This window comes from Neolamprologus multifasciatus, chromosome 5 (assembly GCF_963576455.1).
Source record: "Neolamprologus multifasciatus chromosome 5, fNeoMul1.2, whole genome shotgun sequence".
Lineage (NCBI taxonomy): Eukaryota > Metazoa > Chordata > Actinopteri > Cichliformes > Cichlidae > Neolamprologus > Neolamprologus multifasciatus.
Genome location: NC_140443.1, coordinates 33008713 through 33034252, shown reverse-complemented (window position 1 = coordinate 33034252; position 25540 = coordinate 33008713). Strand labels below are relative to the sequence as shown.

Here is a 25540-nt window from a genome sequence, read left to right as displayed (position 1 = left end):
AAAAGCTATTCTATTCTATTCTATTCATATTATAGCTATATGTGTAGCAAACTGGGGCTGGTGGTTTAGGAAAGTTAAAGGTGGTTCTCATATAGTTTGATTCCATGTGTGCCCTCACAGGGAACGGTTACTGCAAATCATTAATAAGTTGTTCTGGTGATGAGATATTTTGGTCCCGATGGGTTTGGTCTTTTCCAGGATTTCACATGACATTAGAGATCACTGATCACAGTTAAATCCAGGGACCTTTGTTGTGACCAAATGTCAGTCTCTCTGAAGACATATAAGAGATTTGTGACCAACTTCTTGTCCCAGTCATTTCTCAATGAGCTCATAAATCAAGCAATTCTTTTACTTTTATATTGTTCTTTTTTAACCATAAATAACACAGGTTTAAAGAATTTCTGCATTGGCTACACGTATCTTTTTATGTGAAATCTATTACAGATTATTCACTAAAAGCACCAACAAGGTGTTCCCCTATTAGCTGAGAACTTGGTGTACCTTGGCATGGTGTGCAGTGTGTGCTTAAAAAATTGGAGGGAAATGCTCGAGTGAATGAAAAAGAACTGGTAAGCCTAAAAAGAAAAATCCAGTAAAGACCTGACACAGGACCTGAGAGATGCATCTGAACCATCTACTGTTCACTGAAGTCAAAACAGAAATGGACTCAGAAGAAAGGTGGCTGTCAGGAAGTTATTCTTAAGGAAAGGGAACAAGGAAAAAGCCTCATGTATGCCAAATTACAGAAATGAAATATAAAAACTGACTAAAAATCAGTGTAAATAGGTCTTATGGAGTTGTGAACCTAAATGTTTAATTGTTGTTCCAAATCACCATCAATATGTATAAAGGAGGTGAGTAGAGAGGTACAGCAGTGTCTATAGCCATCTGTAAAACATGGTGGAGGCTCTGTCATGGTGTGGGGCTTCATTTCAACCAGTTTTGTTGGCAACCTTGTCAGAATTGATGAATTATGAACACAGAACAGTGCTGATGATTGGCGATGGTTTCATTATTAAGTTTGAGTTTGTTTGTATTGTTGGAAGATCAGCCTTCACCCCATTCCGAGGTCCATAGTTGTTCTGATGCAGGTTATCATGAAGGATGTTCTGTACATTGCTGCATTCATCTTTCCCTCTGAGTTCCTGCTGCTGAAAAACAGCCCCACAGCATGAAGCTGATAGCCCCATGCTTCACCGTAGGACTCATATTGGCCTGGTGATGAGTGGTGCATGGTTTCCTCCAGATATAACTCTTGGCGTTCAGGACAAAGAGGCCAATCTTGTTTTATCAAAGACTGAACAAAAAAACCCTTTAAAAAATTTGATAAAGGCAGCATTGTGTTAACAAATCTTGAGGCAAGTATCTGCAACAAGTCTGTACTGCTGTTCAACTCATAGCCAGCAGAGGGAGCACAATTGATTTGTGTCTGCAAACTCTTTCTCTGTGTAAAACTACAGGTTACAGATCACAGCTGATGGGAAACCTCTGTCCTTTGGACTTAGCATCAGGCATGACCTCAGTCAAAGAAAAACTTAAAAACCTATTAGGTTAAATGCCACAAAATCATTTATGAATATCTTCTTCTTCTTTTGTCACACTTCCTTTTTGGATCACCACAGTGGATCATCTGGCTCCATCTCACACATCCCTATCATCCTCTATCATTACAACCATCTGCATGTCCTTATGAATCATGTTTGCATATGATTTTACACCAAATGCCCTTCCTGCCACACCCTCACTCTCTCCGTGGCTGGGTTCATTTATGAATATCTAACAGTTATAATTCATTCTCAAAGATAGTTCGACTCACACTAATAAATGTAAAGTATTCATAACCTAAACAGCATTTTCTCAGTAAATATATAATAAATTTGATAGTTTGGTGCAGGTCTGTAAAGCAGAACAGGAAACAGCTTGGGTTAAGTCATATTCATGAATCTGAACATGTATATGTTTACACATCTATCAGTGAATATTTTCTTCTTTTTTTCATGAATACAGTTGTACTCTAATGATAAACATGTCACAGTACACATACAAGCAAAAAAAGATCAGCATTTGATAACAGTTTTTTTAATGATGCAGACATATTCGGAAACAATTTGCCAAATCTACCAAAATTCATGGAGTTTGCCTTAATGTGTGATCCAGAATTATTGTTTTTGTATTTTTTTTATTAGGTTTTATTTTATTTTATTTTAACTTTTTATTTTTAATTCAGTTTCAGTTAGTTTCCAAAATGTGTTTGCGCATTTCAGTTTAGTTTTTGTTATTTGAAGATCTTTGATTCTAGTTTAGCTTTTATTAGTTTCAGTGTTAGTTTTAGTAAAAAGAAAAATTAAATTATTACGCCAGAGAAAAGATTTAGGAATATCAGTATATTTTATTATATTTCAACATAAACAGTTGGAAGCAGTTGACTCAGTCTTGTAGACATACAAAGTCTCAATAAATATGTACATAAAAGCCTGATCAGGGAGTTTGTGACAACATTTTTTTTTTATCAGATTAACAAATACAAAACTAAGACTATTTTCTCCACATTTCTTTTCTTTGTTTGTTTATTGTTTGTTTTTTAGTTTTCCAAGTTCACAAACTACATAAGACCTATCGAGGGCACCAATGTGGTTTTGTTGCCTCTAGCTGACCGCAAATTTGAATAGAAAAAGAAGGAAAAATATCCGGAACCTTCCACAAATGCCCGCAGACTAAACACGGACTTGTTTGTTGGTAGCACTAGTGATCGTCTAGTAGCTAGCTGCAGTCAGTTTACAAGCTGATTAAGGGCGGTCAAAGCACGTTTTAACGCCTTTTCTACTTGTTGTCTTTACTTTGTCAACTGTAGGGTAAGTGTACCATTATCAGAATCTAAAGTGCTGCTGGCGATTGAAGTGTTACTCTATTAAAACCAAACTCTTAGCTCGCTAATATTAGCTACATGTACAGAGATGATCTTGGCGATAAAGGATTAGAGCTGCACACATAGGACGTTTAGTTTTCTCATGTTTAGTTTTCTCTTTTTGTGGTGCACTTGACTTGTGTCGGGACAGTTGTTTTCGCTCTTATTGCTGTTGCAGCTTTACACGGACAGCCAAAGCTAACGCTCATTTATCATCCATTAACTCCATTAATGGTCTTTGTTCGAAAATAAGGGGGAAAGATCGTTAAAACTTCCCGCAGTCCAGGGAATGAAAATGTAAGGTCCTAACTAAACTCATAAAACTGTGTAAATGTGGAACGCATTCATCATAAAGCTGGTTATGACACTGCCTAAAATACTTGTTTAATTTCCTAAACACGTCATACAGATGAGAGAGGGAGCAAAATCACAAGTTATAAAAGGCATACATACACAAACACACACTGGATAATTGGAGGGAAAGGGGAGGGGTGGATGTGATGCATTTAAATATGTATTTAAATGTATAAAATCCACAATTAGTTAAGTAAACTTGATATATTTCTCATTTTGTGGGTCATTTTTGTCAAAAGTTGCACTTTTTGTGTCTTAATCTTCTACATCAAAGGGTTTAGTTCTCTTGTTGCCACCTTGATGTCACGGCTGTATAATTGGGCAGATACGGCAGTGGATTGTAAACCTTGAAACTACAGCTTCTCTCGTTTTTGTTGTTTTCCTCATTTGTTTGTTTCACTAGCTGTTCATTAGGTTTAGGTAGTTACTGAACTCTTCTTGATCACATTAGACAATCCATCATGATTTGCTCTCATATCGACTCTATTTTTAGTCACAATATATGGTTTTCTTTTTAATGTTTTGTCACTATGTGACCATTTGTCTCTTGTTAAATTTCTAGTGGACCATCACCATGGAGCCTGCGTGTCGTAAAGACAAACCAAAGCTGAACTCAACCCCAACCAGAGGAGACAGAGCCAAGCAGAAGTCTGCACAGCAAGAGCTCAAGCAGCGGCAGAGAGCAGAGGTGGCCATCATCCCCTTTTTTTGCTGTTGTTATTGTTAAACCTAGCACACATACCCCAACCTAAAATCATAAACAGACATTAAGTTTGATTGCTTTCTTTCATTTGCAGATCTATGCTTTGAACAAGGTGATGACAGAGTTGGAGCAGCAGCAGTTTGAGGCCTTTTGTAAACAGATGCAGTCACAAGGAGAATGATGCTCTGTCCTCCCTATTTTACACACCCTCCAAAAACACCATGTAGAGACACACACACACACACAGACTGCTCTCTTATATTCAGCTGCATCTCTGTTGTTGCCACCTGCTGGAAACAATTTAAAAAGTATTTGTTTCTGGTGTTGAATCAGGCATCATGTGACATTTAACAGACTCCAGTTCCTGGCCCTGCAGCGGACTTGAAAATGCCACACATTAGTTGTTGTAAGCTGATGTTGAGGCGCATCAGGTTACTGATGTTTCCTTTCCCCGAGGTGTGCATGTGAAGGGTGTCCAGCTCAAACATACATAGTGATATTTTTACTGCATTTCAGAGTTAAAATAAATTTTTCAGCTGAAAAGTTTGACAGTTCGAGTGAGTGTATGTAGGCTCCCATACATAACCCGGAACTACAAATACTGCAAATATTTTACCTGCTTTCTTAACCCAGGAAGTCTCTCAGCCAACCGGAAATGGGCTTAAGGCTGATATCCAGTGGAGGAGAGATGTTTTTGGACCTCTCCTCTAACAACTCATTGTCACTTTGCAACAGTGAGTTGTTAAGAGCCTGTTTTGACAGAGTGCTTTATTTTTAACTTCTTAATATTTAAAGCTTACTGCAGGCGTTAAAGTATCATAGTAATGAGGAAAAATCACAGCTTTACTGAAGAAATCATCAGTTTTGGCACAGCTCCGGTCATGAACATTGCTAGTCTGTACATTATGTTGTCACCTGCCTACTTTTTTATTAGGAGTATTTTAACACCGTGACACCTGGGCCATGTGCTTCTGTTTGTTTTTGCTGCATCATGTTGGGTTGAACTCTGCACTCTTTATTTATTAATTAGTTTAAAATGTTATTGTGTAAACACGAATGCAATCTAATGGTCCATCGAGTGGGAGACGTGAGGTTACAGCAGAGAATAATGCTATCACTCCTCCACTCCACTGTGTTTTTCAGCCAGTACCTTACAGTGATGTCTCCCTCTGACCCAATCACAGACTGTAGAAGGTCACATTTTTATGTCCTACTGCGAGTGAAGTCTATTCTATCTGTCAGTGTGATTTCCAGTGACGGTATGTGTTCTGTCAGTCTGTCCGTTAGTTATCCGGATGAATGCTTTGGATGAATTTGCCATCGTGTGTGAATTTTGGCCCAGCTTTGAGATGAAGAACGGTTTCAGCTGATCTGGATTCACGTACCTTTGGAAGCCTTCTTTACCATTACTACATATGTAGTGTCATACATTCTTAAATACATACCCTGTTGTATAAGAACAGCTGTCCTGATGTTTTGAAGAGATCACAAACTAATTCAGATGCACACATCCTTTTGGATTCAGGGACTTCTAGGTGGAGGTAGTGGAGCTGCAGACTGGTGGAAGTCTTGGAGAAACAAAGTTTTTTGGTCCATGTTAGCTCTTCAGATTTTGTCTGAAAGTTTTCATTCTCTTACCAGCATACTTAATAATGCAACACTACGCTCCGCTCTGGCCATGAGGCTGTTTTTCAGTGATTCATGAACACAAACTAATAGTAACTTTAAATCTGTGTGTTACCAGAGCTCATATAGACTCGTCTGAGTCTACACGAGCTACTCCCGCATGTTTTTGCCACAGTCACTAATTTTGTAACCTATAAATATTTGTATTGTTTGTTACCCTATGACATCTACTCTGACCTGAGTATGATTTATAAAAAAATAAAAAGTGAGTTTTTTTGAATATGTGCTTTCATTTGTTTGTTTTGACAAAACTTTATCTGTCAGATGAATTAACACAAAAAGCCATCAACAGCAGCTCTTATATTTAACACCCCACCTTTTTTGTAAGTGGGTGGTGGTAGGATTACCCCTCCTTTGATCTGCTTTGTAGCAGAACAGAAGTATTAAAAGAAAAATACTTGAATAAATTACCGAACATTTGTATATGATGTATTGATTCATGGTCCACCAAGAAAGCCTTTGTGACCACATATAGTCAGCAGTAGCAGAGGAAGTACGTCCATCCTGATATTCTCAACCCCCTACAAGCAGTCTTCTTATAAATAAGGACAAGTCATAATCCATTAAATTCTTTATTAACTTTTTGGTTCATATCCTAATTATAATTCCAGGTTAACTGATAAAACGTGATCACTTTCAGAACCCCACTCATCAAGTCAGTCCCTTAGTTTAACCCACAGTGTCGTTCCACAGAGGTAGTAGTTAACAGATTATGTAGTAGATAATAACTGGTGCAGGCAGCAGTTTAAGGATTTTCAGGTTAGTAAAGCCAAGATGACACCACGGTAGGGTTTTGTTGTGTCATTTTACAAATGTGAAGCAGTGTTTTCACAGCATGAACAGCAAAATGCAGGATAAGGCAAAGCTGGCAATCGGAAGCTCTGACAATAATATTCTAGTTCTTTATTCTCCACCTTTCACTATTATTTGGTTCCCTTTTTCTGTTGTCAGTGCTGCTTAAACCTCAATAGTAACGGAGCTTCCAGTGACACGGACTCCAAACCAGCCATCCCAGAACTTAGTGTCTTGTCCTCCATGTTCAAAGGAAATGAAACGCATCCCAGGGCCATAATCAGAAAACATGTGGCTAACCTGCAGTACAGACAGAAAACCACTGTGAGCTGTAATGCAGGATACAGAGCACTGTGTTTGTCACACATTTATAAGAATCCGATTTTTTACTGTTAAAGGGGCTTTTAAAAACCTCTTTCCATGAGCAGTCATCACAGTCGGGGTCCAGAGTCACCGAATCTGGTCTGAACTCCTGTATGACTTCGTGGTTCTCATCCAGCAGACACACGGTCATCTGGTAGGTGCAGCCACAGTCCGTCCTCCCACAGTACCTGCAGGATGAGCTTCCCTTTAATCACTGAGTCTGTTCTCTGACACAAAGGAAATAACGTGTCTGTTCAGACGTGTCCTACCAGTCTTGTACTGTGACGGGAGGCTGTGCATCCAGCTGTTCAGATGAGAATCCCTCTGCCAGCAGGTCAATCACCTGCCTCTTCAGACACAGCCTGGGACACACAGCATAAATATGCAAACTGAACTAATTTTGGGAAGAAAACAAAAAAAGCATTCTGCCACATATATGATGTTTAAATTGAACTTAATATGTTTCATGTGAATAACAAAGTTGTAGTTTAGTAAAACTTTATGCATGTACATATGTTGTTGAGACAGACTCAATAATACTGTTAGAACTATGCGCTGTATTATAGAGCATCATAACTGTCTGTCCAAACATTTTAACGTCTTATGGGGTGATCATGGCTCAAGAGTTGGGAGTTTGCCTTGTGATCGGAAGGTTGCCGGTTCGAGCTCGACTTGGACAGTCTCAGTCGTTGTGTCCTTGGGCAACGTTGCCTACTGGTGGTGGTCAGAGGGCCCGGTGGCGCCAGTGTCCGGCAGCCTCGCCTCTGTCAGTGCGCCCCAGGGTGGCTGTGGCTACAATGCAGCTGCCATCACCAGTGTGTGAATGGGTGGATGACTGGTTGTGTAAAGCGCTTTGGGGTCCTTAGGGACTAGTAAAAGCGCTTTACAAATACAGACCATTTAAACCTTTTCCAGTGACCCTAAAAGAAGCCTGACAGAATGTAGTGGTGTGACCAATACTCATATGTTGTTTGTGATAACTACTCACTCAAAGGAGGTTGCAAAGTATTTAGTCACTCCTTCACTGCAAAAGTCATGACCACAGTCTCCCGGCATGTCCTCCACCTTCCACTGGCTCCCACCATTCTCTATCAGCTCCCAGAACTTCAGCTCATCTGGGAGGGAAAGCCACAGTCTCAAGCTTCCAGTCACAGTATTATGTTTTATTTTGTTTTTTACATGAGCTTTATTGGGTCAAATACAAGAGCACAATTAGTTGCATCTGAGTGGTGGCCAGCACGAAACGGCCTCAAAAACAAGACCAGAACTAATAGTTTTTAAAAAGAAATCTAATTTAGTCTTGATGTGGTGAGTAACTTGTTAGTTATGCAACTTCTGTTATGAAATAGTTATGAGTAAGTTATGAGAAACAAAAGTGAACAAAGCTGGCAGCTGTTTTCAGTGTCACATCCTAAAATCTCACGGTAAAAGGCAGAAATCATTAGCAAGTTAGTGAACACAGTCAGATACCCCCCCTCAGAACTTGGTGAAGACCAAAAGCAGAGCCAAGAAGGAAAGTGGACTCTGGACTACCATTCACCGGGTGCCTAGAAACATGTTTCTAAATGAATAACACTACTTCTTGTGTGTATGTCTCCTGTTCGTTATTGTTTCTCCCTGTGCCCCATTTCCAGTCCACCCAAAGCATCTTGTGCTCCCTCTTTCGGATCAGTGGCCTCCCCGTGAACCTCCTTATGTGTGCACTGCTCCCTGTCTCATCTTTGACTGCTTGGATCCTACACTAGGCTCTTGTGTACATGTAAGAGGTTCATACAAGAGGTAAGCTCTGCAAAAAGTAAAAGTTATAAACAAAATGTCAAAACTACTCCTTTAAAAAGCATCTGATGAAATACTCATCATGCTCTCTAATCCACTGAGGGAAAAATAATATCTTACCTTCTCCGCTGGGGTTCTTCAGCAGGTTTCTGGCCATGATTACAGCTCACTCAGAGAAGGCACGACCTGCACAGGAAAAACAGGAAATTGCTACTTACAATTTAAACCAGATCCTTCATGAAGGTATTGGCTTAGCTGCAGGAGAGGTACCGATACAGGTCTCTTCTATATTACACAGCAGTGTGCTGGAACAGTAGTGTGTGTGTGTGTCATGCCAGCTGGAAGACTGCTGAACTCCACTCAATGGGCAACGTCCAATAAGGCAAAGGCTTGTGCTCGGGAAGCACATGTAAATAAACATCCAAGGAGAATCATAGTGACTTTGGGACTCTTAGTGGTCACATGGTGCTAGAGTTGTTTTAAATTGACTGAAATCTTTGTGACATTTAGTGCAATCAATGATCAGCATATGTGGTTTAGGTGGGCTCAGGAGCATATGAGGTGAGACCTATAGTCTCAAAAACATCCCAACCCAAACACTAATACCCTGTCTGCTGACTCACAGCACAGCAGAGAGGGTGAAAGCCTCACGCTTTACATGCTGAATAGGAGGCATCACAGAGGATCAAGCAGTCATCAGACAGACATCAGTCAGCAGGAAAACAACCGGAGATAGCAACACTTTTAAACTCTAGCAGCTCGATTACAGCGTATGTACAGTGCCTGGTCATTAGCTTTCTCTTTATATGCCTGCTGTTTGTGTGCTTCAGCACTGGTACCAACAATGTTTTTAAGATGAGCTAATCATTTTTGCATTAAGGCCCAAAACGATAACTTGTCATTTTAGTCTCACAGAGTTTTGTGCATCAAACACTGTGCAAGATACTGGATTTGCATTTTGCTGTTCACTGAGACTGAGAAAAAACTACTGAGTCATTTCCCCCTGCAAAGCATAACAGCTACATGACATGCATGCTAATGACATGCGCTGCTTTAAATAAAACACTGAGCTAAATGCATAATGCATGCATGTATGTTACTCACAGACAAGAAGGTGGCCAGGTGCAGTCTTTTGTGTCCTCTGGCTGTTTCTCTGGCTGCACTTGAGTTCCTCTGCAGAGTAGCACCCCCACAATGGAGAGGCTTTTATAGACTGTGACGCACACACACACACACACACACACGAGAAGGAGTGAGAGCGAAGAGAGGAGGAGGAGAGACACAGAACACTCTGGTTGGAGGCAGGGTGCATCCATCCAGCATAACTCAGCAGAACACACATGGACTCAGCACAAATGTCAGAGGAAACACTTGAACAGCAGCTGTGGGAGAAAAGCATTCAGTAAGTCATGTTGCATATACTAATAGGGTCACTTTAGTTGATCGTGAGGTTTTATGCAGCATTCAAATACAAGAAGAGCCAAACAATAACCAAGAAAGTTAAGAAATAATAAGAATTAAATACCAAACTTTGCGAATTAGTTAAAATCAGAAAATGATCTATGACATATGAAAGGACAGATTGTAGAAGGTAAATTATTCCAGAAGTGAATAGACCCAGTGAAAATAAACTCAAAACCAGGAAACACATCTTAAACTGATGGGAAAGGGGACCAAGTAGAATTTGCCGTACAGTAACATGCATTACAATCAAACAGCTGACTTATAGACCGGCTGATAGAGCAGTGCACCGGGACTCTAAGCTGTAACACCAGCCAGACTGACCTGAGTGGGACTGTACAAGACTAATGGCCCACTAATAACATCCATCGGGAACTCACTGGGACTGTGGAGTCCAGCTGCAGTCACCATCAAGTGGACAATATAACAGGGTGATGCAGTACATGTCCCTGCTGCTTTTCTGCATAGGCCTCACACATCACACATAAAACATCTGTCCAAAATATTGTCTAGTGGACTTTCCCTCGTGCCTGGGCCTTAGTTTTGAGTAGATATTAAATATTTTATCAATCTTGACTTCACAAATCATTTATGCTTTCAATGTGTAGCACAGTCCTCTGCAGCAGCAGCAAGGTTGTGGATGGCAGTAACATATATCACCTGCAGAGGGAGATGTGGTATCATATGATGCTTCTGCCAAAGACCAAAAGCCAGCTTAGCCCCTTAATGTAAAACACTTGTTCACATGTTAGACAAAGATTTGCTCTGTGGTTTGTCTGATGAGCACTCCCAGGAAAAGTGTGTGACTTATGATGGAAACACAACTTAGATGACTGGTAAGTTTTTAATTTAAACAAAGTAAACGAACCAAACAATATTAATGAAGCTGGTGATCTGACAAAACGTCCTACTGTAAGTAGTTTATGCACATTTCTGCTGTCACAGAGTCATTCCAGCACAAATGTAAGTAGGTATGACGGTTTGCCACTTAACTTTGCCCATCAGAGTATGCTCGAAGCTCATAATTATAAAGCCAGGACGGTTTGCCACTTCATTTTAGCCGTTAAAGTATGCTTGTAGGTCACATTCACAAAGGTAGCATGGTTTGGCACGTAATTTTACCCGTCAAAGTATGTGTGTAGCTGTTATTAACAAAGGTAAGATGATTTGCCACTGAATTCTAGCTGTAAAATTATGCTTCTAGCTCATATTCACAGAGGTAGGATGGTTCGTCACTTAATTTTAGTTGTTAAAGTGTGCTTGTACGTCACATTTACGAAGGTAGGACGGTTTGGCACTTAATTGTACCCATCAGAGTATGTTAGTAGCTTATATTCACATAGGTAGGATGGTTTGCCACTGAATTTCGTGTTGTGCGCATGCGTAGAAACAACGGGTAGGATGGATTCCCAGAACACCTGCACCATCATTATGGCCCATTTTATCAAAGCTGTAGGGCTAAATAGATCATGAAAAAGTAATAACGTATCAACTTCTTCTTATTTTATTTATTTACAAACTTAAATCAGTCATACACCCAAACTAAGGGACGATCATACCCACAAGCCACCAAGGAATTACTGGTGACTAGGGATGGGTATCGTTTAGGTTTTATCCGATACCGGTGCCAAACCGGTACTTTTGAAACGGTGCCGGTGCTTAAACGGTGCTCAAACCGGTGCTTAAAGAATGGAGAACACAAAATTGGTCCAAAAACCTCTCATGTTCAGCTGTTTTTTTGTAAAAAGATAACAATGTTAGCCTTTTCTGCAGCTACAGGGCATATATGGTATCACTCTTGGCTGGAAGCAGTGCTTAAACAATGGAAAAAACACAAACTTTGTCCAAAAACCTCTCATGTTTAACTGTTTTCTTTGGTCATTTTAGCCTTTTTGGCCAGGGTGAAGGGAGTATCTGCCATCAAACAAGAAGACAGCCGCATGTAGCTGTGATGATGTTTGCTAGTTCACCTTACATGCATTAATGTAATAACGTGGTTAAACTACTCAACGTAAATTACACACGAACAACATTAAGCTACCGATGTTGCTAACTCCGGGTCCGATAACAGGCACCACACCTCCAGTAGATGTGCTCGGTGTGAGGTCTTGCAGCAAGCTATCAAATACAGCGCATTTCTCGGCTTTAAAAAAAAAAACCCGCTATGCGTCACCACGTGTTTCATCTGATTCGAGGTGTTACTTCCTTTGACAGTATCACAGTATCAGCTTAAAGCACTTGTTGCAGGCTGCTGAGTTTGCATCTCTTGCTGTGAAGTACAGCCAGACTTTTGACCGCTTCGCCTTGGGCATTTTTAATCTGTAGCTCTGTTCTAAAAGAACGTACGTACCTGGACCCGCCTACTATCCTCGGAAACTAAAATGATTGGCTGGAATCCAAAATGTATCATTCCATACCAGTTGGTGGCGGTAATGCACCTTTCAGTTGTTTGCCAACCGCCAATACAAATGTAAGGAAGAAGAAAGTGTATCACAGCTCAGGAAAAAAAAGCACCGAAATAAAGCACCGAAATGTGCGCTGCTTTTCGGTCTGGTTACTACCGTTTATGTGAGAACCGGTGCCATCATGGCACCGGATACCGGTACCCATCCCTACTGGTGACACACTTTAAATTCAGTCGTTAAATTATTCTTATCTTGCAAGCTTATTCGGCGATTTAAAAATAATAATTTTAGAAATTATTTTTGCTTCTTAGCATGTTGACAGCACATTTTGATGTAGTTTACGCCTTTTGATGCAATGTAATGTAAAATGTAAAGCCTACCTTTGCCGTGTTTTTACTGGTGAGAGTTGCTCCTTTGGTTTACAAAGGGTCTTATCTTCAATAACATCAGATGGGAAATGTGTCCATACGTCTCCCAAGTGTTGACATTTTGTCACATTTTCATGAGAAAATGTGAGGGTCTAAACTTACTGCACAAGGATTACTCCTTATCAGAAGGATATTACTTCTGATTGGATCACTTCCAAACTTTCATCTTGCTTTTATTGGTTGATGAAAGCATCGATACATTTCATCACAGTTTTTGTCCTCCGTGTCACAGGTGTAAACTATAAGAAAGTCTAAAATACTCTGCAAATAAAAACAGCACTTCAGGGATTTATGATGCACTGCTGGATTGACTTATTTTTATTCTAAAAATACAAAAGAAATCATTATTTGATAATTTAATGGAAAATAAAGGGAGTAATTATAAATCAATGTTTCTAAATGAATTATTAATCCGAGTAAGCACATATATGTGTTTGTTCTTTTTTGCTGCTCGTGCTTGTGTATGTATGTATGTAGGTTGTGTCGGTTGCTTATATTGCGTTGGATAAGTTGCTTATATTGGTTGCGTTTGCTTTTCTGGTTAGTAGCTTTTTCTTGTGTGGTGGTGTCAAAAATGGAGTTTAAGTTGGAGGACTTCACGTTCAGTCCAACTAAAGAAAAGGTGAATAGACGTCAAAAGAATGACCTATATAGCATTTTTTTCCCCATGTGCCAGTGCCCCTAAATGCACAAATAAAGAAAGAAAGAAAAGAAAAATAGCTGAAGGAGCTCTTGGGGATTAAGTTGGGCGAAAGGGGTTTAGTTTGGTGAGCAGGTTCCTGCAGAAGAAGTTGAGCGAGGTGATGTTGCTGGTGTTCCTACTCCACTGCAAAATCTCCTTCCTCGAGCAGGCCGCTCCTACAACAGTGCTAACTGTTATGTTATGCTATGTAATCATAGCTTCTTGTGTGGGTATACAAAATTAGGCTTTATTCTGCGCCACAACATCAATATAACACAATGAATACATTACATCATACACAAAGTACCTCCCAATATGGGAGAGAAAAATTCAAGTTAAACATTGCAGATTTGGCACGTTGCTTTTTTGATTTTTTTTTCCTGCAGACAGTACAGTACAACATTCAACAATCAATAGGAAATCATTGTGCCATAAATAACAAGTGGTTTAGGCATCATTCATAAGCAGGAATTTTCAAAATCGTCAACACCAAGCTTACAAACATGGCTTGAATCACACTTTTTTTTGCATTCATGAACTACTGACGTTTTAGTGCCTTTTGTTGGATGTCCATTTGTTTCTTTATTGTCAATGCAGGAGTATAATATGACAGGATGAGCTTCTAGAAAAGTCTCTGACTGCACAGAGGAATGTCCAACAAACAGCAGTGCACATCCAACTGCGTGACCCCTGTAATGTTTTAGTGCAGCACCAGACATTTTTATCTTCCAGTGATACAGCACCCATAACTGTCCCTCCATGAATGGGTGGCCTGCTTATAATTAGGAATTTCCATTATTTGTTTGGGAATGCGACAATACTTCCAGTTCTTTGGAACAGCTGCAGGTGGAGGCTCCGTTCAGATCTAAGCTTCAGAGGATGCCTGGGGTTTGAGTTTGGCCTTTTCCATGGTCGTACCGTATGGGTCTGATCTTTTAAAGAAGCCCATCTAAAGCAAAGGATGAAGAGATTAGATGCAAAACAATAATAACGTGTGAGCTGATACGTGTAAAAAATACACTGTTCCCTGTTAACTTACCCAAAATGCAACTCACGACTCTTAAAGAATAGTCACTTTTACAATATCTGGTCAATCCACAAACACTATATAATGACAGCCATACTGATTTTTCTACAACACATTGTTTTTCTTGCTTCTGTAATGGTTTTTGTTCCCGCAGTAACAACTGAAAGACAATCTTACAATTTCCGTGTCCCGCAAGCACAGCTTTAGTTCAGATCACAGATCTGCTTTCAGCAGTTATAAGTAGGGATGGGTATCGTTTAGGTTTTATCCGATACCGGTGCCAAACCGGTACTTTTGAAACGGTGCCGGTGCTTAAACGGTGCTCAAACCGGTGCTTAAAGAATGGAGAACACAAAATTGGTCCAAAAACCTCTCATGTTCAGCTGTTTTTTTGTAAAAAGATAACAATGTTAGCCTTTTCTGCAGCTATGGGGCATATATGGTATCACTTTTGGCTGGAAGCAGTGCTTAAACAATGGAAAAAACACAAACTTTGTCCAAAAACCTCTCATGTTTAACTGTTTTCCACTTTTTCTTTGGTCATTTTAGCCTTTTTGGCCAGGGTGAAGGGAGTATCTGCCATCAAACAAGAAGACAGCCGCATGTAGCTGTGATGGTATTTGCTAGTTCACCTTACATGCATTAATGTAATAACGTGGTTAGCCTACTCAACGTAAATTACAAACGCACAACATTAAGCTACTCACGCAGAGAAGCTGCTGCTGCTGCATCATCATCCATCATCATTTCTGCTACACTGGCAGGGCTACGGCTACACCTCCAGTAGATGTGCTCGGTGTGAGGTCTCGCAGCAAGCTATCAAATACGGCGCATTTCTCGGCTTTAAAAAAAAACGCTATGCGTCGCCAGGTGTTTCATCGGATTTGAGGTGTTACCTCCTTTGACAGTATCACAGTATCAGCTTGAAGCACTTGTTGCAGGTTGCTGAGTTTGCATCTCTTGCTGTGAAGTACAGCCAGACTTTTGACCACTTCACCTTGGGCATTTTTAATCTGTAGCTCTGCTCTAAAAGAACGTACGTACCTGGACCCGCCTACTATCCTCGGAAACTAAAATGATTGGCTAGAATCTAAAGTGTATCACAGCTCAGTAAAAAAAAACACCGAAATAAAGCACCGAAATGTGCGCTGCTTTTCGGTCTGGTTACTACCGTTTATGTCAGAACCGATACCGGTACCCATCTCTAGTTATAAGTAAACAAACTGACTAAAGAAACAAAAATCTGTTTTTTGGGGTCTTTGGCTCAGGCTGTAACTCAGTAGAGCAGAAAAGCCGAAGGTTAGTGCTGTCAATGTCATATTTATCAAGAATATTACAAAAACTGCAATGTGTAACAACCAAGTTATTCCAGAGCTGTTTTTCTGTGATCATGCTAAAAGTAGGGTATTTGAACACCTTGTTACCTTGTAAAGTAAGTATATGAGCAAGGCCAGTAACAGCAACCCAGCTAGAACAGCCAGGATGATGATCCACACAGGAACCGAGTACTGACTGTTGGGTTTATTCCACATCACAGCAGTCGCCACCTGAACAACAGGAAACCGCAGAACTGATCCACCGAGCACTGATTTTCATTTGTAAATGAAAAATCTAAAAAGCTTGTGAAGTTGTAAAAAATGCAGAAAAAAGCTGTTGATGTTACCTTTTTGGATCCTGATGGCTTTAATGTGGGAGAAACAGAATACGGCATCCTGTCCACGCTGAAGTGAACGGAGCACTCCAGCGTGTACTGCTTATAGGCTCGCTGTGGACGATCGATAAACAAAAGTTTAGTGAGGAAACTTTTTTGTATCTAAGGAAAATCAAAAGCCTCTGTGATTTCTGCGAAATCAGTTTTGTACTATTTCTTTAAATATTAGTTTATTGTTCCACACATCATCTACTTTTCTTCCCCCCTAGTTTCTTCCCCTCTGCTGTTGGACACATGAACAATAACCATATGACTGTTCCCACCACTAACACATGACCCTACGCTGTGTTCACTGCATCATTCCATGTTTGGCACTGATCACCACCTGCACTCATGTATATATCTATCTACTTAGCACTTTGAATTCTTATTCTTATTTTTATTTTCATGTCTATTTAAGCGTTATATGACAGTATGTTTGCACTAAGTACCGCAGCAATTTCCTAATGTTGTAAACCTGCTCAACTTTTGGCAATAAAACCCTTTCTGATTCTGATTCTGATTCTACTCTGTACTGTGGGTTATAGTAGGATCAAAATGTAATTATAAAATGTCACAATTAACAGTAGAAAACCTATTAAGTTCATTAGGAAAACTGTTAGGTATGAATAATGATGTAATGTGGATGAGACACACTGTCTGTTTTTGTCGGTCGACAGAGGGCAGCATGAGCACACACTCCTTCATCCGCTCTAGTCTGTTCCTCCTTAGCTGAGTTTCTTCTTCTCAAACTTGAGACATGACTGACACTACAGAGCAGTAATGCAGAGTACAAAGACCTGTAGTCTCACCTCCATGAACGTTTCAGCCCAGACTCTTGAGCGTACAGTCAGGATGACACTTCGTCCTCTCTGCAGCAGCCCCACATTACACTGCAGCTGCCAGCACTCCACTGTACTGCACGTCTACAGAGGGACAGAGCAGGCACAGCACATTCCAGTTAACCATTCATCGTCATTTCTTTCATTACTAATGACTAATTGCTGCCCTCACAACAGCAATTTAAACAAAAAAAACATGCAAGGATTTTTCTACTACATGATGCATTTGCATACATGTGCAATTACATGTCTTTCCTTAGTTTGATAAAAAGTTTTCTATTTGTCCATTTCACTGTTAAGCGTTAATTCTCACAGCCTAAGAAACTGAGAAGCCTGCAAAAGTCTTTTAAACGTTCCTGATTTGTAGGGTTGATTTGTTGAGTGTACTTCCGCACTTTGTGAGCTTTGGCACTTCGATGCATCATCTGGCAGTCAATATTCGGAGTGGCAGTGACTTTAAGCTCAAGACAAATTTCCTGTAAGAACTATACAGAAACAGCCCCATCTTCGATATAGAAGAGAATACCTCACATGCTGTGATATAACTGCACAACCATAAACCACAGCAGTCATTTTTGTAGCAATATAAACACATGGATAAACAGAGATTATGTTTCTTTGTATTATGCTTAGCATTAGTATTGTCAGTTATTATGACTTTGAATTAAGCTAAAATGTTGAAACATGTTCTAAAAATAAGACGGGCCCTCTGGAAAGGCTCACACAGTTAAATGGTTTTGACAGCACAGTGACAGAGTAAGAGCAGATTACAGTGCAGTGATGATATACGATGTCAAAGTCACCGGTGCTCTATACAGAGTTGATATGAACCAGTTTGAGCTCCAAGAAAACGTCATTCAAAATCCCACTGACTAAAAACTGAACTTCATTCTTTGGATATAATCAAAAGAAGATTGCTGGCAATTCACATGCCTCTGTTCTCAGATCCCCACAGTACACACTGAAACTCCTGTGATGTGTGTATTGAACAAAGTAATGTTGTTGTTTATTTAATATTTCAGCTTTCAGTTTAACCCTGTGAGGTGTAAGTCATTATCAGTGAAACCCCAGCCCTAAACCCGAAGCCAAGAGTATGTTTTTTGGTAAAAATGTGGGTAGGGTCCCTTTGAAATCAACAATTACCAACTGAGTAGGGTTCACATCATGAATACAGCCTGTCCTAACCCTACCTACACTGAAAAAAAGGGACTGGCCAGCTCTTGGATTTATGTAAGCATATTGCGTTTTTTTAACACAAGTGTCTCATGCTTTAAAGTTAAGTGTAACTCTATAGTGTAGAAACTACATAATATGCAGAGCAGGTAGATTAAATTGTTCATATCATGTTCGAGTGAAGTAAGTCAATAATATAGCAATGTTAAATCTCGTGACACTGCACGGGATTTCAGTCTCGCACGCTTTGGATCGTGGTTTCAGGAAGGCATCCATCTCAGTCAAGTCGAGCAGCCGCCTCTACTTTTTTTGGTTTACTGAAAAAAGTAAATTGGGGGTTTGTTACATTAAAAAAGTCTAACTTGTAATTTGAACACAATAATTTCATGTTTCTATGAATGTAATTGAATCATGAAGGATCTGTATGAATCTGAAATTCAACAACTTAATTTGTTCTTGTTGAGATGACATGATACAATCTAGTAAGAGTGGTTAGCTGCTGGACTCGTGAAATTCACAAGATCGCACGAGGTGTCAAACTGCAGGAAAATCACTGGAGTTATAAGAGGCAGACAACGACACACGCACCAGGTGTATGCTATTGCTTTTTACTGTGGTTTAACCTGTCAAGCACAAAAACATGGATTGGCAGTATGGTGGTTGGTGCTGTTGCTACACAGCAAGAGGGTCCTGGGTTCAAATCCACAATATGGCTAGTTTGCAGTGGTTTCTCTCTGGGTTTTCTGGTTTCCTCTCCAGCGTGTAGCCTTGTAACCTATCAATTCAGGGTTATTTCCCAGCCCTCCTGCAACCAGGATAAAGATAGAGGAATGGTAGTTGTTGTAGATCCATTCAATTTTTATGGTAACCAGACTGTAGACTTTGTTGAACATTATGTAATATGAAGACAACATGTAGTATTTAAGTGACCAAGTAGTATTGGGGTAAAAGTTATTGACTAGTGTTGAAATAAAATGACAAAATTGTAAAGGATTAAAATATTCCAAGAGCTCAACTTACTCCATCTAAACATGTTTCAATCGTGTTTTATGAACTCAAAATGCACAGGTTTGTGAATATGAAAAAGTTGTGTTGATTTAACTCAGTTGTTTACATTTCTGCCAAAGCAAAACATTTGTATGCAACCAATGTCCACTACTGAATCAAGTAAATCCAACATGGCCTTTTTTTCAGTGTACACCAACAAGATGTGCCTCCCATAAGCCCCAAAGCTCAACAAAAGAGAGAAATCCATAAATGATTCCAGGGGTCATGAACGGTTCATATGTGTAGAAATATGATATATAACCAGCGACAGTGTTGGTGTGTTTTATGATTATGAATGAACCACACTGTCTGGGTTTCTAGTTTCTTCATGGAAGCGTTAGTCTCCCTGAGCCTACAACAATCGTGGCATTGCATGGCAGACTGTGTGATATGATGGAAACAAAACTAGTGACTGGCACATACCACAGCAAGTCACTGAAGCTACAAGTTATCAAAATTAAAGCTTTTTATCGCTTAAAAATAACCCAACAATGCACACGTACAGTATTCTGCAGCCCTAACTTTCTCCTGGGAGTGTGTAACTGTTGTTCACACTGACCTGTGAACTTCTGCTGAGTTAGCACCAATTCATTAATACTAAAAATACTTTCGTTTTTAGAATTCCCACGGTGCAGCACGGTTTATTAGAAACATTTCTGTGTGGTAAGGTTGTTTGGTTTCATCCGAGTGCCATTAGAGATGAGCTGTCAAATGTCAGCCGCACAAAAATAACTCCGTAAATCACAAACGTAATTAACTTCATCTCACAAACAATTACAGCAAGCAGCTGTCGATGTTGACCAGAGCTCAGCATCTCTATTTCCATTTCCTCTGTTGAAACAAACAATCGAATCAGAACAAGAAAAGGCAGAGCTACTCCTTTCTGCAGTCTCATTTGCATCTTTTGGTGTCAGTGCATTGCATACATGTGTAAATACCACTGAACAGTAAACACAGTCCCGTAGAAACTCCGAGAGACTGGACACCCAACAAAAGAGCTTTTGTTTTAAAGTGTTTGGGATCTGCAAGCTAATCTCGCCACTACTCTCCACCCACGTGTCAGACACTGAGGACAGAGACAAACATGACCTGTGTCTTTAAGGGACACATGACGTCCACCGATGAGGAGCAAATGTTGTCACAAGGTTGCAGAAGAAGGAATAAAGTTGGATATTCAGTTTAAACTTGAAATTAGCTAGGTTTGCTACAAACTTACCCTGCTGTGTGTGTTTGTGCTAAGCTAGGCTATACATAGGTTATGGTGCTACAGTGAACGTTTGGCATGTAGTGCACAGAGATGTCAGACTCTGCTTAGCTCCTGGTGGCTTTAAGCTGAGTTAGCTGCTGCTAGAATCAGTAATCAAGCATTTCCATTCGTTAATCAAAGAACAGTACATGTTCTCTGTAAAACTCCTTCACAGGTTGAATTTCTATATTCTGTAACGTCTCACCAGGTTTCCTTGTTCAGCCAGAGGATCTCTGTGCACCTCCCTCTTCTGGATGCGGTGCTCAACACTGGACTTCAGTGATGCTGGACCCTCTACTGCCCCAGGCTGCAGCTGTAAACATAAATACATTAGGAGTCATTAGCAAACACAAGCCAGTGTTCACAGTCAAGAATAGACTAAGGGTAATAACGTCACCATGACAACAAAGATGTAAGTGTGTGTTTAATTGTGTGTCCTCACCTTAAGTTTCAGTGCATTTAAGGTTGTTTTGGAGACGCAGCTGAGTGGACCCTCAGTGACCACCTCCAGAGGGTAGAGCAGCCAGTGACCATGAGCCTTCAGGGGACATTTCACCACTAAAGATGTCTGGCTCACCACACTGGGACCGTTATTCACCAACTGAGAAAGAGTTTAACATGTTATACTGTGTCTTCTTTTACTACACTGTACATTGTGTATTGCACTTTACAAACAAACTCCCTTGCACTGTGATTTTAGTAAAAGGAAACTCAAGTCCTACGTGTGAAATGACATTAGCAATGTTTGACTGTATGAAGCGCGCCAGCACAGCCATCCACGTCATGATAGTCTTGAGAGCTTAATAAAAGAAGCCAACTGGACTGGTTTGTGAAGACGTTTCGCCTCTCTTCAGTTCTAAAACAAGTGGTCCGGTTGTTCAACAGATGTAGCCCGGATAAAAATGATCCGGCTTTGGATGTTTTTTTCCTTTCCATGGATCACGTCATCCAGTTCACTTTTGTCCTGGTTGTTCAAAAGAAGAAATGAACAAGACAAACTGGAGGTTTGATCTAGATTTTTTTTTTAAAAAAACAAAAACTATTGGATTATCTGATCTTATCCAATCAGGTAATCCTGTTTTCCCTTTGAACAGGTTTCAGGATCCGTTCTGACTGGATTAATCCTAACAGAACAAACGCACCCAGGTTATTAGCCACTAGTGGAGGAGACCCACTTCGAAACTCCTTGTAGCCACATTTTTAAGGAAAAGAAGACTATCGCACATCTTATCACATCACATCATAGGGGTTTGGGAAGCGTATCTGTAACCGGAAGGTCGCCGGTTCAATCCCCGGGCTCTCTGTCCTGGTCGTTGTGTCCTTGGGCAAGACACTTCACCTACCGCCTACTGGTGTTGGCCAGAGGGGCCGATGGTGCGATATGGCAGCCTCGCGTCTGTCAGTCTGCCCCAGGGCAGCTGTGGCTACAACCGTAGCTGCCTCCACCAGTGTGTGAATGTGAGAGTGAATGAATAGTGGAATTGTAAAGCGCTTTGGGTGCCTTGAAAAGCACTATATAAATCCAATCCATTATTATTATTATCTTAGTTAAGACCGACGCATCTCAATATTACCAGCTGACAAGGGGAGATGCACACTTTTCAACAATTTGAGGAGTGTGGTAATATTTTACAGCAACACTTATGAGTTCTTAATGTAAGACACAAGCAGCTACTAGATGAAAGACATGAATTGCATACAACAGCTTAAAAGGGAAAAAGCTACTGACCACCATACATACTGATGTCTACACCGAGATGTTACACCCTGCATATGCATGACTTTCTTCTTGTATCTGCTTATGGGGGTCTCATAAGTGTTAGTGTCACTGAGGAGTAATTTTGGAGTGATAATCAGTTGACGATTGATGCTTTGGTCTTTACACAGGCATGTTACTCAGGATGTCTCCTTTTTCTGGATGGTGACGTTAGAAGGAGGAATTCCCTCACTAGGGTTTAATCACCTGCCAGTTTGTTTTAGAACTGAACTCCTCAGGTCTTCACAGATCTGAAAAAGTCCAGGATCTTTCAAGCTCTCAAGTTTGAAGATTTGCAACTTTTTGTAACGACACATAATACTAAAAATAAAACAAAATGAAGAATAAGATCATTTAAAACATATAAACATACAGAAAGAGCATAAGAAAAACTAATGATTATGGCTTATGAACAGCTCCCCATTTACCTTGCAGAACAACCTTTAGCAGCATTAACTTTTAGTCTCTCACATAGCTGTGGAGGAATTTTGACCCACTCTTCTTTACGTTGGTGGAGGTTTACAGGCTGTGGTTTATGCACAGCAGTTCAATCAGGTTGGGGTCTGGATTTTGTCTCAGCCATTGCAACACCTTGAATCTACTACTCTATTGTAGATTTGCTGCTATGCTTGTTATCATTTTCCTGTTGTTGATCTGTCTGTTAGGCAGATGGGCTGAGATTTTATTCTGGAATATTTATACAGAGGAGTTCATGCCTGACTTGGTGACTCCAAAGTTCCCAAAACAAGCCCAAATCATCAACCCTCCACCACCGCGTTTGACATCTGGTCTGAGGTATTTTCCAAATATGCCGCTGCGCATTATGGAAAAATGTCACCACCTTGTTTCAGAAGTCTTTTGGTTCGTTTAGATGCAACATTACAAAACTGTAACCATTCTATTTTCAATTATTTTCCATTTTATACTGTCATGAATTTCAATATTTAACATGCTAACTGAGGCCTGTAGAGTCTGAGATGCAGCTCTTGGACAATCAGTCCTGTGAACACTGGCACCTATGTGTACTTTTTTTGTAACCACAGCTGACATTTTAAGCCTCAGAAGCTAATGTTAGCTTCTTTTTCACCGTGCAAAATGTTTTAGTAAAATAGCCGAGCTCCTATTTTACACGAATATTAAGTTAAGCTCACCAACACTACTATACTCACATTAAAAGTTGGTGATATTTTGAATGTATTACTCTTCTATGTTTCAGTGCACAAACGTGACAGGATTAGCTTCTTGTGTATCGTAGATGTTATTTTTACCTCGAAGACCTGCTGAAGCTCAGGGCCGATCTCCTGCTCCTCCCCCAGACCCTGTCGCACAGTCCAGTTGGGAGGAGGAAAGATGACTTTGTCTGGCCGAGAAACACTGCAAACGGCACAGTCACACTTTTATCTTGGCAAGAATGAAGGTTAAGAAAAATGATGATAGTTATGTGTCTAAAGTGAAGCCTCACCCCTGGAGAATGACATCAGCCATGGCAGAGACCTTCAGCTCATAAAACACCACTTCACTCTCAGAGTTATTTGCATTTTTACTAGAACAAACAACAAAAACGTAATGTTACTGAAACAACCCCGATCACCTGATCAAGAAGCATTAAACAGCTTTACAAACCTGAATTTTGTAGACTTTTAGTGAAGCGAGCTGAGAAGTTATTAAACATATATATATATATATATATATATATATATATATATATATATATATATATAAAAAACTAACTTTGCAAATGCTACCAAAAAAAACCTACAAGACAAAATGAATCAAAAATATTTGGATAACACAGTAGGAACATGTATTTTCACATGAGGTATTATTTAACCAGGGAGTTTAAGTTATTTTGCACGCTAATATTCAAACATTCATCTCCCAGTTATACACAACATAAAGACCCCACATTAGTAGATGCATTGCTGGTTTGGAGGAAGTAATTACTGAAGTTATTACAGAAAGATCAATCAGAGATAATGAGTCTAAATAAATATCAGTAGTACTAGAAGTAGCTGCTCATTATGAATCTTTTTTTTTCTTTAATGGTTAAAATTTTACTTGTGAACAAAGTCATTTTAATTCAGATTAAAAGAGTATTTGGCTCAAGGAAGCTCTGACTAAATAAACCTGGGGTTGTTCTTGTTTTTTAGCACTGAATCAGTGACAAATCGTAAGATGTCCTAGCTTTACAGAAGGTGTTTTCTAGTTGCTGGAGAAAATCTTGTTCACTTTCCACAGAAATAGAGCAACAAACTCTTTTAACAAGCTAAAAAAAAGATCTTTTAAATTAGCGGGATGCCATTTCCTCCCTAGCTTACAGGTTAACTGCTTTTTCATATGGAGCCTTTATTTTTAGAGGAGCCAGAGTATCCAGGTCACTTTCCAGGTCCACAGTCCCTTTTTTTGGTAGGATGAGTAACATTTTTTTCTTGGCGTTCTTCCTCTTGTCTCAGTCAAAGGAGCTTGCAAAGAAAAGCATCTGGACTTCTTTAAGTTGCTTGAAGACGTTTCACCTCTCATCCGAGAAGCTTCTTCAGTTCTAAGGGCAAATGGTGGAGAGTCCCAGAGACCCACACCCAGTTTCACACCTTGGCTCAGGCGATTAGAGGATCATCGGGGGGTCCTTTTGTCCCACTGTGGGGGGATACTCCCACTAGGTTTATATCTGGGACTCTCCACCATTTGCCCTTAGAACTGAAGAAGCTTCTCGGATGAGAGGTGAAACGTCTTCAAGCAACTTAAAGAAGTCCAGACGCTTTTCTTTGCAAGCTCCTTTGACTACAATGACCTGGATGACTGAGAACCTTCACAGTCCTCTTGTCTCAATGAAGCGTGTTTTGTCAGTTTCAGTTTGTTCTAATTGATGATGGGATCGTATAAAATAATTGAACACAAACTTGCAGAAAGGTTAAGAATTTCCAAACTTAGTACAACTTTCAGTTTGGAAGACTAGATGTGGATCACCATCACCTTCTCAACATCAAAATGTTTGCTGGTGTGATATCACTACAACGCAGCCACATTAACCGCGGTTCAGTCAGGATCACTAAAACAGGCTGTTTCCATCTGCAGCGATTTAAATGCTACTCAAAAAATGAAGGGATCACTTAACTCAGACATCAAGTCTTCGTGAATGAAATATTCAGGTTGAAAGTCTTTATTGACACATTGTGTAATTTGTTTTGGTTTCAATGGAAATCC

General features: G+C 40.0%; 3 protein-coding genes across 3 annotated transcripts in view; 1 reads left to right on the top strand and 2 right to left on the bottom strand.

Annotated features, from left to right (window-relative positions):
* Positions 1 to 2705: 2705 nt before the first annotated feature.
* On the top strand, positions 2706 to 5871 carry svbp (small vasohibin binding protein). The gene is made up of 3 exons (XM_085160856.1): positions 2706 to 2855; positions 3825 to 3950; positions 4060 to 5871. Exons 2-3 carry the CDS (start codon positions 3837 to 3839, stop codon positions 4144 to 4146), a joined length of 201 nt encoding a protein of 66 aa, XP_085016982.1. The 5' UTR covers positions 2706 to 2855; positions 3825 to 3836; the 3' UTR covers positions 4147 to 5871.
* A 338-nt stretch (positions 5872 to 6209) lies between these two features.
* fbxo2 (F-box protein 2) lies at positions 6210 to 10128 on the bottom strand. The gene is made up of 6 exons (XM_085160855.1): positions 9687 to 10128; positions 8703 to 8768; positions 7795 to 7921; positions 7076 to 7168; positions 6856 to 6994; positions 6210 to 6743 (listed from the first exon to the last, which is right to left on the bottom strand). Exons 2-6 carry the CDS (start codon positions 8737 to 8739, stop codon positions 6609 to 6611), a joined length of 531 nt encoding a protein of 176 aa, XP_085016981.1. The 5' UTR covers positions 8740 to 8768; positions 9687 to 10128; the 3' UTR covers positions 6210 to 6608.
* Positions 10129 to 12698: 2570 nt separating this feature from the next.
* The window catches only part of LOC146519150 (integrin alpha-5-like), a 54369-nt gene continuing 41527 nt past the window's right edge, over positions 12699 to 25540 (bottom strand). Inside the window, exons 23-30 of the mRNA XM_085160845.1 lie at positions 23802 to 23882; positions 23608 to 23713; positions 21026 to 21184; positions 20789 to 20896; positions 17088 to 17201; positions 16249 to 16350; positions 16010 to 16132; positions 12699 to 14507 (exon numbers count right to left, since the gene is read on the bottom strand). Of these exons, the coding sequence (XP_085016971.1) occupies positions 14424 to 14507; positions 16010 to 16132; positions 16249 to 16350; positions 17088 to 17201; positions 20789 to 20896; positions 21026 to 21184; positions 23608 to 23713; positions 23802 to 23882 (877 nt within the window). The 3' untranslated portion in view covers positions 12699 to 14423. The remainder of the gene's footprint in view (positions 14508 to 16009; positions 16133 to 16248; positions 16351 to 17087; positions 17202 to 20788; positions 20897 to 21025; positions 21185 to 23607; positions 23714 to 23801; positions 23883 to 25540) is intronic.

Excerpts from the sequence above, each read along its gene's own strand:
- svbp (XM_085160856.1), top strand. The coding sequence starts at position 3,837 with ATGGAGCCTGCGTGTCGTAAAGACAAACCAAAGCTGAACTCAACCCCA. Across the intron at positions 3,951-4,059 it reads AGCAGCGGCAGAGAGCAGAG|ATCTATGCTTTGAACAAGGT; the intron begins GTGGCCATCATC and ends TTTCATTTGCAG.
- fbxo2 (XM_085160855.1), bottom strand. The coding sequence starts at position 8,739 with ATGGCCAGAAACCTGCTGAAGAACCCCAGCGGAGAAG. Across the intron at positions 7,922-8,702 it reads GAAGAACCCCAGCGGAGAAG|ATGAGCTGAAGTTCTGGGAG; the intron begins GTAAGATATTAT and ends TTTCCCTCCCAG. Across the intron at positions 7,169-7,794 it reads TACTTTGCAACCTCCTTTGA|GCTGTGTCTGAAGAGGCAGG; the intron begins GTGAGTAGTTAT and ends TGTGTGTCCCAG.